Source organism: Manis javanica, chromosome 1, assembly GCF_040802235.1.
Source record: "Manis javanica isolate MJ-LG chromosome 1, MJ_LKY, whole genome shotgun sequence".
Classification (NCBI taxonomy): domain Eukaryota; kingdom Metazoa; phylum Chordata; class Mammalia; order Pholidota; family Manidae; genus Manis; species Manis javanica.
This window is the reverse complement of record NC_133156.1, coordinates 95,636,336-95,650,940: the sequence shown is the minus strand read 5'-3', so window position 1 is coordinate 95,650,940 and position 14,605 is coordinate 95,636,336. Positions and strand designations below refer to the sequence as shown.

At 36.2% G+C, this 14,605-nt stretch overlaps 1 protein-coding gene across 4 annotated transcripts in view; it reads left to right on the top strand.

The window, feature by feature from the left end:
• Positions 1-14,605, top strand: part of TNPO1 (transportin 1) — an 88,469-nt gene that overhangs the window by 53,745 nt on the left and 20,119 nt on the right. For all 4 annotated transcript variants that reach the window (XM_017649931.3, XM_037026107.2, XM_017649933.3 and 1 more), the window contains 4 exons: positions 7,817-7,877; positions 8,412-8,580; positions 11,517-11,669; positions 12,368-12,593. In XM_017649931.3, coding sequence (XP_017505420.1) covers positions 7,817-7,877; positions 8,412-8,580; positions 11,517-11,669; positions 12,368-12,593 — 609 coding nt within the window. The remainder of the gene's footprint in view (positions 1-7,816; positions 7,878-8,411; positions 8,581-11,516; positions 11,670-12,367; positions 12,594-14,605) is intronic.

Below are 14,605 nucleotides of genomic sequence, written 5' to 3'. Positions count from 1 at the left end.
TTACGGTTGAGTAATATTCCATTGTGTATATGTACCACATCTTCTTTATCCAATCATCTACTGATGGACACTTAGGTTGCTTCCAATTCTTGGCTATTGTAAATAGTGCTGCGATAAACATATGGGTGCATCTGTCTTTTTCAAACTTGAGTGCTGCGTTCTTAGGGTAAATTCCTAGGAGTGGAATTCCTGGGTCAAATGGTAAGTTTATATTGAGGAACCTCCATACTGCTTTCCACAATGGTTGAACTAATTTACATTCCCACCAGCAGTGTAGGAGGGTTCCCCTTTCTCCACAGCCTCACCAACATTTGTTGTTGTTTGTCTTTTGAATGGTAGCCATCCTTACTGGTGTCAGGTGATACCTCATTGTAGTTTTAATTTGCATTTCTCTGATAATTAGTGATGTGGAGCATCTTTTCATGTGTCTGTTGGCCATCTGTATTTCTTTTTTTGGAGAACTGTCTGTTCAGTTCCTCTGCACATTTTTTAATTGGATTGTTTGTTTTTTGTTTGTTGAGGTGGATGAGCTCTTTATATATTTTGGACGTCAAGCCTTTATCACATCTGTCATTTTCAAATATATTCTCCCATACTGTAGGGTTCCTTTTTGTTCTATTGATGGTGTCTTTTGCTGTACAGAAGCTTTTCAGCTTAATATAGTCCCACTTGTTCATCCTTGCTGTTGTTTTCCTTGCCCAGGGAAATATGTTCAAGAAGAGGTCACTCATGTTTATGTCTAAAAGGTTTTTACCTATGTTTTTTTCTAAGAGTTTTATGGTTTCGTGACTTACATTCAGGTCTTTGATCCATTTTGAATTTACTTTTGTGTATGGGGTTAGACAATGGTCCAGTTTCATTCTCCTACATGTAGCTGTCCAGTTTTGCCAGCACCATCTGTTGAAGAGACTGTCATTTCCCCATTGTATGTCCATAGCTCCTTTATCAAATATTAATTGACCATATATATTTGGGTTAATGTGTGAAGTCTCTAATCTGTTTCACTGGTCTGTGGCTCCGTTCTTGTGCCAGTACCAAATTGTCTTGATTACTATGGCTTTGTAGTAGAGCTTGAAATTGGGGAGTGAGATCCCCCCTACTTTATTGTTCTTCTCAGGATTGCTTTGGCTATTCAGGGTCTTTGGTGTTTCCATATGAATTTTTGAATTATTTGTTCCAGTTCATTGAAGAATGTTGCTGGTAATTTGATAGGGATTGCCTCAAATCTGTATATTGCTTTGGGCAGGATGGCCATTTTGACTATATTAGTTCTTCCTAGCCATGAGCATGGGATGAGTTTCCATTTGTTAGTGTTCCCTTTAATTTCTCTTAAGAGTGACTTGTAGTTTTCAGGGTATAGGTCTTTCACTTCTTTGGTTAGGTTTATTCCTAGGTATTTTATTCTTTTTGATGCTACTGTGAATGGAATTGTCTTCCTGATTTCTCTTTCTATTGGTTCATTGTTAGTGTATAGAAAAGCTACAGATTTCTGTGTGTTAATTTTGTATTCTGCAACTTTGCTGTATTCCTATATCAGTTCTAGTAGTTTTGGAGTGGAGTCTTTAGGGTTTTTTATGTACAATATCATGTCATCTGCAAATAGTGACAGTTTAACCTCTTCTTTACCAATCTGAATTCCTTGTATTTCTCTGTTTTGTCTGATTGCCGTAGCTATGACCTCCAGTACTATGTTAAATAACAGTGGGGAGAGTGGGCATCCCTGTCTAGTTCCCGATCTCAGAGGAAAAGCTTTCAGCTTCTCGCTGTTCAGTATAATGTTGGCTGTGGGTTTATCATATATGGCCCTTATTATGTTGAGGTACTTGCCCTCTATTCCCATTTTGCTGAGAGTTTTTATCATGAATGGATGTTGAATTTTGTCAAATGCTTTTTCAGCATCTATGGAGATGATCATGTGGTTTTGTCTTTCTTTTTGTTAATGTGGTGGATGATGTTGATGGATTTTCAAATGTTGTACCATCCTTATATCCATGGGATGATTCCCACTTAGTCATGGTGTCTGATCCTTTTGATATACTTTTGAATTTGGTTTGCTAATATTCTATTGAGTATTTTTGCATCTACATTCATCACGGATATTGATCTGTAATTTTCTTTTTTGGTGGAGTCTTTGCCTGGTTTTAGTATTAGGGTGATGTTGGCTTCATAGAATGAGTTTGGGAGTATTCCCTCCTCTTCTATTTTTTGGAAAACTTTAAGGAGAATGGGTATTATGTCTTCTCTGTGTGTCTGATAAAATTCTGAGGTAAATCCATCCGGCCCCGGGGGTTTTGTTCTTGGGTAGTTTTTTGATTACCGTTTCAATTTCTTTGCTCGTAATTGGTTTGTTTAACTTTTGTGTTTCTTCCTTGGTCAGTCTTGGAAGGTTGTATTTTTCTAGGAAGTTGTCCATTTCTTCTAGGTTTTCCAGCTTGTTGTCATATAGGTTTTCATAGTAGTCTTTAATAATTCTTTGTATTTCTGTGGAGTCTTGTCGTGATTTTTCCATTCTCATTTCTGATTATGTTGATTTGTGTTGATTCTCTTTTTCTCTTATTAAGTTTGGCTAGAGGCTTATCTATTTTGTTTATTTTCTCAAAGAACCAGCTCTTGGTTTCATTGATTTTTTTGCTATTGTTTTATTCTTCTCAATTTTGTTTATTTCTTCTCTGATCTTTTTTATGTCCCTCCTTCTGCTGACTTTATGCCTCATATGTTCTTCTTTTTCCAGTTTCGATAATTGTGATGTTAGACTATTCATTTGGGATTGTTCTTCCTTCTTCAAGTATGCCTGGATCGCTATATACTTTCCTCTTAAGACTGCTTTCGCTGCGTCCCACAGAAGTTGGGGCTTTGTGTTGTTGTCATTTGTTTCCATATATTCCTTGATCTCTATTTTAATTTGTTCGTTGATCAATTGATTATTTAGAAGCATGTTGTTAAGCCTCCATGTATTTGTGAGCCTTTTTGTTTTCTTTGTAGAATTTATTTCTAGTTTTATACCTTTGTGGTCTGAATAATTGGTTGGTAGAATTTCAATATTTTGGAATTTACTGAGGCTCTTTTTGTGGGCTAGTATGTGGTCTATTCTGAGAATGTTCCATGTGCACTTGAGAAGAATGTATATACTGTTGCTTTTGGATGTAGAGTTCTATAGATGTCTACTAGGTCCATCTGTTCTACTGTGTTGTTCAGTGCCTCCGTGTCCTTACTTATTTTCTGCCCGGTGGATCTATCCTTTGGGGTGAGTGGTATGTTGAAGTCTCCTAAAATGAATGCATTGCAGTCTATTTCCCCCTTTAGTTCTGTTAGTATTTGTTTCACATATGCTGGTGCTCCTGTGTTGGGTGCATATATATTTAGAATGGTTATATCCTCTTGTTGGACTGAGCCCTTTATCATTATGTAGTATCCTTCTTTATCTCTTGTTATTTTCTTTGTTTTGAAGTCTATTTTGTCTGATACTAGTACTGCAACCCCTGCTTTCTTCTTGCTGTTGTTTGCCTGAAATATGTTTTCCCATCCCTTGACTTAGTCTGTGCATGTCTTTGGGATTGAGGTGAGTTTCTTGTAAGCAGCATATAGATGGGTCTTGCTTTTTTATCCATTCTATTACTCTGTGTCTTTTGATTGGTACATTAAGTCCATTTACATTTAGGGTGACTATTGAGAGATATGTACTTATTGCCATTGCAGGCTTTAAATTCATGGTTACTAAAGGTTCAAGGTTAGCCTCTTTAGTATCTTACTGCCTAACTTAGCTCGCTTATTGAGCTGTTATATACACTGTCTGGAGATTCTTTCTTCTCTCCCTTCTTATTCCTCCTCCATTCTTCATATGTTGTGTGTTTTGTTCTGTGCTCTTTTTAGGAGTGCTCCCATCTAGAACAGTCCCTGTAGGATGCCCTATAGAGGTGGTTTGTGGGAAGCAAATTCCCTCAGCTTTTGCTTGTCTGGGAATTGTTTAATCCTGCCATCATATTTAAATGATAGTCGTGCTGGATACAGTATCCTTGGTTCAAGGCCCTTCTGTTTCATTGCATTAAATATATCATGCCATTCTCTTCTGGCCTGTAGGGTTTCTGTCGAGAAGTCTGATGTTAGCCTGATGAGTTTTCCTTTATAGGTGACCTTTTTCTCTCTAGCTGCCTTTAAAACTCTTTCCTTGTCCTTGATCCTTGCCATTTTAATTATTATGTGTCTTGGTGTTGTCCTCCTTGGATCCTTTCTGTTGGGGGTCCTGTGTATTTCCGTGGTCTGTTCGATTATTTCCTCCCCCAGTTTGGGGAAGTTTTTAGCAATTATTTCTTCAAAGACACTTTCTATCCCTTTTCCTCTCTCTTCTTCTGCTGGTACCCCTATAATACGGATATTGTTCCTTTTGGATTGGTCACACAGTTCTCTTAATATTGTTTCATTCCTGGAGATCCTTTTATCTCTCTCTATGTCAGCTTCTATGCGTTCCTGTTCTCTGGTTTCTATTCCATCAATGGCCTCTTGCATCTTATCCATTCTGCTTATAAATCCTTCCAGAGTTTGTTTCACTTCTGTAATCTCCTTCCTGGCATCTGTGATCTCCCTCTGGACTTCATCCCATTGCTCTTGCCTATTTCTCTGCATCTCCGTCAGCATGTTTATGATTTTTATTTTGAATTCTTTTTCAGTAAGACTGGTTAGGTCTGTCTCCTTCTCTGGTGTTGCCTCTGTGCTCTTGGTTTGCCTGTAATTTTGCCTTTTCATGGTGATAGAAATAGTTTGCAGAGCTGGCACGAGTGACGGCTGGAAGAACTTCCCTTCTTGTTGGTTTGTGGCCTTCCTCTCCTGGGAGAACAGCGACCTCTAGTGGCTTGTGCTGGGAAGCTGCACGCAGGCATGGCTTCTGCTTCCTTCCCGGCTGCTATGGAGTTTATCTCCACTGTAGCTCTGGGCGTGGCCTGGCTCAGGCTGCCCCTTCACGAGGCGCTGGGTTCTGGCAGCTGTGGATGTGGTCTGGATGTTGTCCTGTGTCCTCTGGTCTCTATTCTAGGAAGAGTTGTCTTTGTTATATTTTCATAGGTATATGTGGTTTTGGGAGGAGATTTCTGCTGCTCTACTCACCTCCATCTTCTCCCTCGGTTGCCTTTTTGTTTTGTCAGAGCTTTTTAATTTGATGTAGTCCCAGTTCTTTATTTTTGCTTTTATTTCCCTTGCCCAGGGAGACATGTTCAGAAAAAAAAATCATTCATGTTTATGTTCAAGAGATTTTTGCCTGTTCTCTTCTAAGTGTTTTATGGTTTTGTGTCTTATATTTAGTCTTCAATCCATTTTGAGTTTTGTATATGTTGTTAGTCCAGTTTCATTCTCTATTATGTAGCTCTCCATTGTTGAATATTTGATAACATATTTTGTCTGGTAGAGCAGGTCTTCACTTCTTTTCTCTTTTATCCCAAAATTATTTTGGCTTTCTCCCTCTTTGATTCTTGTACACTAAAATCTCCTGGGGCTATTGTGTGGATTAATCAGTGTAAAACAACTACCCCAATGCCCAGCAAATAAATATTTAAATACTCAGTAAACATTCATCGTTGGTGTTGACATCATTGCCTTCCTGTGACGTTTCATTAAAATTTCCTTCTTGTTTTCTGTAGCTACGTGAGGCTTCAGGAGAAAGCTTCTTAACGGTTAGTCAGACCTGTTCAAAATAATGGTCTGCCTTCGAATATGATTAGAATTTGTCAGACACATGCCATACTGCCACATGGTCACAGTTAACTTCCATATCTCACTTTCCTGCTCATTTTCTTACTCGTTCTACTTTATCAGTCCCTTATTTCCTGCACACTTACTTTTTAATCTTTCTCTATCCAGCAGAGACATCATGGTCCACTAATTGAACTGTAAGAGCCTCCAGCTACCCTACATCCCCCTGCTCTGGATTAATTGAACTGTGCTTGTTAAATCTGTTGGGAAAGGTTAAACTGCCAGGAGGATTGATGGTTCTAGAAATCTGGTCTTCAGCATCAAGTGGACCAGTCACGCTATCTGTCAATTTTTCTTGTTGCAGCTCAGCTTTTCTATACCAGAGTGACTATTTCAAAATGTCATCATTCTTCTGAAGTTTCTTAATTCATTTTGAACATTTCTGCTCTACAGGGAAAACAGGTCACCCTTCCTCCTCTTCATAACCAATCTTGTTTATGGTCTTGTATAGCATTTTTTTTCTCATCCTGAGAGACTCCATTCCATTGGATAAGTGTATTTTCTCTTTTGACTTTTCCCTCTCTGTTGCCTCTTTTTCCTTTAACTTTATAATTCGATACAGTTTCTTCCATCATAAAAACTTCAAAAAGATGAAGCTCACTATTTTCCCTTGTTTGTCTCACTTCATGTAACTCAGTATTTTAGTCTGACATCTGTCCTCCCCATTTTCCTGAGATGATTAACAAAGATCATAAGTGATTTAACTATTTGTGATCCAGATGGACCTGGTTCTACAAAATACTAGTAGCTTACAGAATATGGTTCTGTGCATTACAAGTTTTATCTAGTTACACTAGCTGCAATGTTAAAGTACTATTAAGCAGTTTTAGAATTTAGAAGGACTTGGAACATAAAAGTTTGGCTGGCTCACAGTTTTTTTTTACCCATCCAGGAACTTTTAAATCCCACTACTTCCTTTTCCCTATTAGTATTTCTTTAGTTAATGAGAGCTTAAATTACCTCAATGGTAGTGAAGTTGTACTCAAAATTGGTTTCATTCATGTTTATTTAATTGATATTAAAGCATGTAACTGAAGTAAGGCCTCAACAAAGGCTGAAGATGTTATGGTAAACAGTGAGAGCTTCTTGTATCTGGTGTAAAGAAAGGAAATTAACTTCGAAAACCCATTTAACTATACTTCAAAAATATTCCAGTGTACCTGGAATCTCATGCTTACAGAATTAACAGGTTCTTATTTAATGACTGTGTAATGCTTCAGATTGGTTTTGATAATCCTGATTTATTTTCTTACTGGAAATTTAAGTTCTGAATTTCCTAAGAAATTAAATTTCCTAACTTTTTATCAAAGGCTATAATAACCTTGTCCATAGAGCACTGTTTTTCATTTTGCGTTATCTTTTGGATAAATTCCTTTAGACTCAACTTTGTTTACATTTTAAACAGGCATCTCTTATTAAAAGGAATATGAATATTCAATGTAGGCTCATGGTGAAAATGTCATATAAAAAAATAAAGTAAAAGATAAATTTTGTACTTTTTTTAGCTACTTAACCCCCTCTCCAAAGATAGTTTCTTTCTGGATATGTACATCCTTCCTAGATAGTCTGTGTATGCAAGTAATAAAACATGGATGACCTCAAATGCAAATGTGCAATACGTGTTGCATACCGAGATTGTGTGTGTGTGTGTGTGTGTGTGTGTGTAATTTATTTTTGACCAAGCCCTAAATGATGGTCATTAAGATTGTTTCCAGTGTTTTGTTACTTCTTCTAGGAATATTGGTCTTTAAAAATTGGAAGGTTAATGTGTTTGAGAAAAATTATTAAGAGAAAATGTGCTTTTTTTTGGTTACGCTTTTTATTTCTAAGCACTGTTGGCAAGCTACCTTATCCCAACTAAGATTCCGTCAGTGGATCTCACACATGACTATGTAAAAGGCCTGAGATGTTTTAGGAGTGCTCATTTGATAAAGGCAGACATCACAGAATATGCTCTGAGACAACACTAAACAGTGATTGTCTCATTGGTAGTATTAGTATACATAACATTGTTAAGACTTCTTAATAATTTTATGAGACCTTTAGATCTTTGTTTCATGAATTAATTTCTTTGTAGGTTAATTCCTGTGTTAGTGAATGGCATGAAGTACTCAGATATAGATATTATCCTACTTAAGGTAAGGAGATTATTTTCTGATGAATAGGAAAGATTATTTTTATTGACTTAGTAATTGAATTTTACTAATAGAACGTTTATTTATAATAGATATTAGGTAAGTAGGTTTCCTATTATATATAATCTACAGAGTTCAAAGTTAGAGGTAAACAGAATGAATTTGGGTGATGATATAGCTTAATTGGAACTAGATAGTAACACTAGTAGGGTTAGCATTAATTTCCTGTTGATTGGAATTATTTGGAGTTTATTTTAAAGTATCTTAAATATGGTCTGAATTTGATTCGGTACTATAGATTATAGCAGCTGGTGGGAGACAGTACAGTATCATGCAGTTCAAAGTGACAGATACCTAACAGTTGTAATATGATAGTCTCTCCTCCCCTTCACAAGGAACAGGGGAGTGGTTCTTAATGAAGGGGCATACTCAGATTCTAGTGCATGAACCCGTCTCTGGGTATTCTCTTTTACTCCTGTACATATTATTAACTTATAATGAATATCACCAAAATTTTTCCCTTTAAAAATAAAACAGGGTGATGTTGAAGAAGATGAAACGATTCCTGATAGTGAACAGGATATAAGACCACGTTTTCATCGTTCAAGGACGGTGGCTCAGCAGCATGATGAAGATGGGATTGAAGAGGAAGGTGATGACAACGATGAAATTGATGATGATGAGACAATTTCTGACTGGAATCTAAGTAAGTCAGGGAAAAAGCACAGTCACCTGCTTTGGTAATTTAACTGAAATAATTCACATCCTATATAAGGCACCCAGTGAAGGGTACAATCCAGTGATTTTTGTACATTTGCAGAGTTGTGCAGCCATCATCACCTCAGTAAAATTGGAACATTCTCATCATCCCCAGAAAGAAGCGCTATATCCGTTAGCGGTCACTCTCCATTTTGTCTGTTCCTCCAGCCCTAAGCAGCTGCTAGTCTGTGTTCTGTCTCCGTGGATTTGCCTATCCTGGACATTTCCTGTAAACGGAACATAAAATATTTAGTCCTTTGGCTGATTTCTTTCACTTAACATGTTTTCAGCATTCATCTATGTTGTAGCATGTGTCAGTACTTTGTTCTTTTTTATTGTGGGAAATAATCCATTGTATGCATTTACCACACTTCTTTACCCATTCTTCAGTTGATGGACATTTTGTTGTTCCCCCTTCTGGCTATTGTATGAGTAATGATGTCATGGACATTTATGTGAAGTTTATGTATGGATGTATCTTTTTAATTCTCTTGGGTATATACCCAAGAATGGGATTATACTGGGTAATTTCCAAAGTGGCTCACCATTTACTTTCCTACCAGCGATGTCTTAGGGTTCCAGTTCTTCTACGTGCTTATCAATACTTACTGTTCTCTCTCTCTTTCTTATTATAGCTATTCTGTATGAAGTGCTATCTTGCAGTGGTTTTGTTTGGCATTTTCTTGATGGACCTGTTCATACATTTTATCATCATTATATATATTCTTTAACAAACTCCTTACCTCAAACTGCCATTGCTCAAACAGCTGTATATTTTGTTTGATACTTTAAAAAAGAACACTGTCCACAAGCTTTTCCTATTTTCCTAATATACTTTTTGGGATAATTTGCATGAGAAATGGCTTCTTATCAGGTATTTTAAAATAACATAAATTGCTTTGTCATATTCAAACTTACAAAATAGCTTTTTTAAATCTCTGTTAATTTCATCCTTAGCTGCAAATCTACATCATCTGTTGAGCTGGCGTTCTGGGCTACACTCAAATAACTTGGGGGAGGAACTTAGACTCCTGTATTTTGGTTCTGTTTATTTGCCAGTTTTTAATAAGGCTTCACTGCTAGAGTTCAGGTTTCTCAACCTCAGCATTTGGCGCCTCATAATTATTTGTTCTGGGACAGGCAGCTCTGACCTCTGTCCAGTACATGCCAGCAGCACCCCACACACACACAACATTTGTGACAACCAACAGTGTCTCCAGACATTGCCCATTGTCCCCTGGGAAACAGTGCCCCCAGATGAGAACCACCTCGGTAATTCAGAGTTTTGGGATTTCTGGTAACTGATGAAGCAGTTAAGGATATGATCATCAACCTGGTCTGTAATTCATTTGATTAAATATAATGTAATTCATTTGCTAATTCCTGCTGCCTATTTAGTTTCCTTACAACTAACAGTTCCTTAGAGTGCCTAATTTCCCCAACAAGAGAACAACCCCAAAGTCTTCATTTCTGTCACACATTACCACAATCCCTCCTTAATCCAGCAATGCCTAAAACCATGGCCAGGGCCAAGTCCTGTATATACTGTTTTTTCCTGTACATACATAACAATGACAAGGTTTAATTTATAAATTAGGCATAGTAAGAGATTAACAACAATAAGTAATAATAAAATAGAACAATTGTAATAACATACCATAATAAAAGTTCTTATAGTCAACTTTTTGTACACTTTTTGTAGCTGTGATATGATAAAATGTATACATAAGATGAAGTAAGGTGAATGACATAGGCATTGTGACATAGTGTTGGATACTGTTGACCTTCTAATGATACATTAAGAGGAGGATCATCTGTTTCCCAACTTTGGAAAGTGAAACTGTGGATAAGGGGAGACTACTGTACCTCCCAGTGTATCCCTGCTCTCAGGTTGGGGCAGGATAGATTAAGGTTATAATATAGAGAATATTACAAAAGTAATACTGTACACTGAATTGGGGAAAATGAAAGACAACACCTCTTCATATCTAACCCATCTTTATTTTATATCCTTCCAGAAATTTTTCCATGCACATACAGAAAAATCACTTGTATATCTTCTTTTTTGGAGGAGGCCAGCTTTCCAAAAGTGAAATCAGATTATATGTATTTGCTGGGTTTTTTCCACATGTGAATACATTATATGTCACCACATGAAGATTTCATTCTGTTTCATGGCAGTGTAATACTCATTTATGTGGATCTACCACACAATATAACTAAGACCCTAATTGATGAGTTAGGTAATACTTCTGGCCAGTTTAACAGCCTTTTTTGAAAAGGATGTTACCTTTTCTAAGAGTTTGTGATCAACTGTTCATTATGCCTCATTCGCATTGGGAAAAATTCAGATAATTATATTTTGTTTTCAATTTTTCTGTTTTCTTAACTTGTGTAAAATGAAGTCTGAATTGATATATAGTCCCATAGTTAATAGTTCCTTTGTGAAGAATGCTTTCCTGCATATTTTATGCTTCATGTGCTAGTGACTTTTGTTTCAATTTATTTGTTTAACCTCCAGCTAAGTCATTACGTATCTGACTGTGAATGATCTTTTTCTAGGTATGTTAAGTAGAAATAATAGACACATTTTGCTGTGGGATTTGTAACAGTGGGATCATATCCTAGAAGCATTAAATTGATTGGAACAGTAGTTTGCTAGTGCTTAGTTGTAAATCATTCTTGTTAACAGAGATTTTTACTCATGTGACAGGCTATCTCTTATTTAATTCTTTGAAACTCCAGAAGTATAAATAGAGTGTTGTACATACAACAGATACTCATTATAGACATATATGGATAGGTAGATATATAGATACAGATATAGATGTTAACTAAATGATAATAAAGGTTAATGTATTTTTGAATTAAATATTTCTTTAGGAAAATGTTCTGCTGCTGCCCTAGATGTTCTGGCAAATGTGTATCGTGATGAACTTTTGCCACATATTTTGCCCCTTTTGAAAGAATTACTTTTTCATCATGAATGGGTTGTTAAAGAATCAGGCATCTTGGTTTTAGGAGCAATTGCTGAAGGTAAGTCTAAGTCAGATGTAAACTGTGAAATCCTAATTAGGCACTAATGTGGTTAGGCTGATTCAAGGAATTCTTCATCTCTGAGCAAAGACTATTCACTCTTGAATTCACATACTTCTTTGCTCATTTGTGTTACTAATGGGGTAGGAGCCACATTAACCTCAAAAAGAATAATTGAATCCAAAAGTCATCTTAGAATCTAAGTTTTTACTTTGAACCAGTTAACTGTGATTAAGCAGCCATAGACTTCTGACTCCAGCCAGATGTTTTGCAAACGCTTCTGTTACAATAAAGAGAACAGAATAAGAGGACTCTGATGTCAGAAGCATCCCCATTGCTAGAAAACTGAATTCAATAGGTAATTAAGTCAAGAATGTCATCATCCTATAAAAAGGTTATTATTCTGTCTTAGCTGTAAATACCTATCTGTAAGAAACTGAAGTATTGTACAAGCAATTCTGAAGGCCATTGATTTGTGTAGAGTAAAATGAGCTTTCCCAGCCCTACTAGAAGAGCCCTACTAGGAGCAGTTAGCTCTTTCTTCAGGTTTGTTTTTTTTAACGATTATTACAGTATATTGCAGTAGAGATTATCTATTATTTATGGGTTCTTGTATCAGTTTACTATTTAACTGAAATAATTGTGTATTAACCAAATTTTAGCACTTTCTGAAAGATTTCTATTTTCCCCCCACCTAGGTTGCATGCAGGGTATGATTCCATACCTGCCTGAGCTCATTCCTCACCTTATTCAGTGCCTCTCTGATAAAAAGGCTCTTGTGCGTTCCATAACGTGCTGGACTCTTAGCCGCTATGCACACTGGGTAGTCAGCCAGCCCCCAGACACGTACCTGAAGCCATTAATGACAGAATTGCTAAAGCGAATCCTGGATAGCAACAAGAGAGTACAAGAAGCTGCCTGCAGGTGGGACCAATTCATAACAAAATGTTCATCCCTGGGGAAGAGAGCGGGTATTGCAGTTAGAAACTAATTTTCAACCTTGTGGTGGAATGTTGATATTAAACCATTAATGGGGGTTTTTGTTTTATGTAGTTTTCACCTGATGGTTTTGTAAATCTGAATGTGACTTCTAATTAGACATCAGTCTTCTCTATGCATTCAACTTTTTTTTTCTCAGTGCCTGTAATAATAGTAGAATTATCTTTCACCCCTGTTCCCACAGACACCTGAAGTGGTGATGGCACTGGTCATAGTCTTGAGGGAATAATTGAGTTTGAGCAGATTTACGTGATTAGTCTATAGGTCAACTACTGTAATTTCATAGAAAGTTCTACAGTGACCTGTCATCTATCACTCAGTGAATCTACTCCAGTAGCTGCTCTTGTCAGTTAGTTGAGTTTGGGGCTATGTTTGTTTTTATACCAGACCAACAGTTTCACTGCTACAGATATTCCAGGTTTCTAGAAGAAATCTTTATGTTCTAAAAAGGCCTGTCACGTAGGTTTATAGTTCTTAATTTTTCAAATAGAATTGCTTTTACCATTGACTTTTTTAATAGGAAGAAATAGCCATTGAAAGGAAAGATTTTAATGGAGTTGGACTTCACTAGATCTGAAGCAAAAATATTTGGGAGAGTTCTAATTCTTAATGATATGAATGAAAATTGAACATGGGGACTTTGGTGATTAATAGCACCAAATTTTGGGTGGGTGGAGAATATAGATTATGCTTGATATCCTGTAATTTATTAATTCAAGGGGTTTTGGTGGTTTTTTTTAGCCCTTTACTAATTGATAGGCATAAACTAAGTGCTGGGCTTGCAATCCCTGCCATCTTGAAATTTACAGGGTAGTAAGGATCACTAAACAACTGTATATTTCATGGCAAGTGCTGTGAAGGAAATAGATAAATAGTTCACAGTGCTAATGAACAAGGCTTTTGTTAACAAATTGGGTTAAACCTATCGTTTTAGGGAATTTCTGACTGGATAGGACAGAAGATAACACCTTAATTTTTAGAAACGGAATGAAATTAAGATGTACCTTAGAGACAAAACAAATTTAGGTCTAAATTGAAGTAATTTTCCTGGGACTCTGGACTTTTTTCCTTTCTTGTACATTTATCCTAACAGATAAGCCATACATAAGACAATTTTGCGATATCAAATGTACATTCTAATGTGTAGTGTAGGTCTTAGAGAAACATTCTTTTAACTTTATTGAGGAATAATTGCCAGCTATAATTGCATATATTTCAAGTATATACCTGATGATTTGGTAATATGATGTAGAACAGTTCCTAAGATAAATAATAATACATCTTTCACCTTACGTAATAACATAGTTAAGTCTTTTTGTGATAAGAGTACTTAGGATCTACTCTCAACCACTTGCAAGTAAACAATACCATATTATTAACTATAGTCAACATGCTGTACACTAGATTCTCAAAATTTATTGTAATTGAAAATTTTGTGCCCTTTGACCTACATCACCGTCCCACTGAGAAAAATTCATGAGGCCATGATACTGCTGGGGTTTTATATCCCTCAAACACACTAAATGTTAAGAAAAATGTTTCCTAAGTGTTAAAAAATGTTTCTATTATTTTGTGACACTTGATGTACATCTGAATGGTAAGGTGTAAATTAGAGTTTAACAGTTTTAATTGTGATTTTGTTAATCACTAGAACAATCACTAGAGTATAAGCTCCCTGAGAATTGGGGTATCACTCAGCAACTAAATAAATAGTAAACATCATGTAAATGTATTGAATGAATAAAGTAAGAACCACAAAGTTTTAGTTTTAGATTTTGCCATTGTAGTTATGCAAATCGTCATAGGGGACAGCCTCTTGAAGTGATAAGGATGGAAAAGAAACAATATAAATAAGCATCTGGTGTGGTGAGGTAAGAAACTAGGCATGTAAAGTACAAGAGGTAGAGATAAGTCTATAAACTGGATTTAGTTTCCTA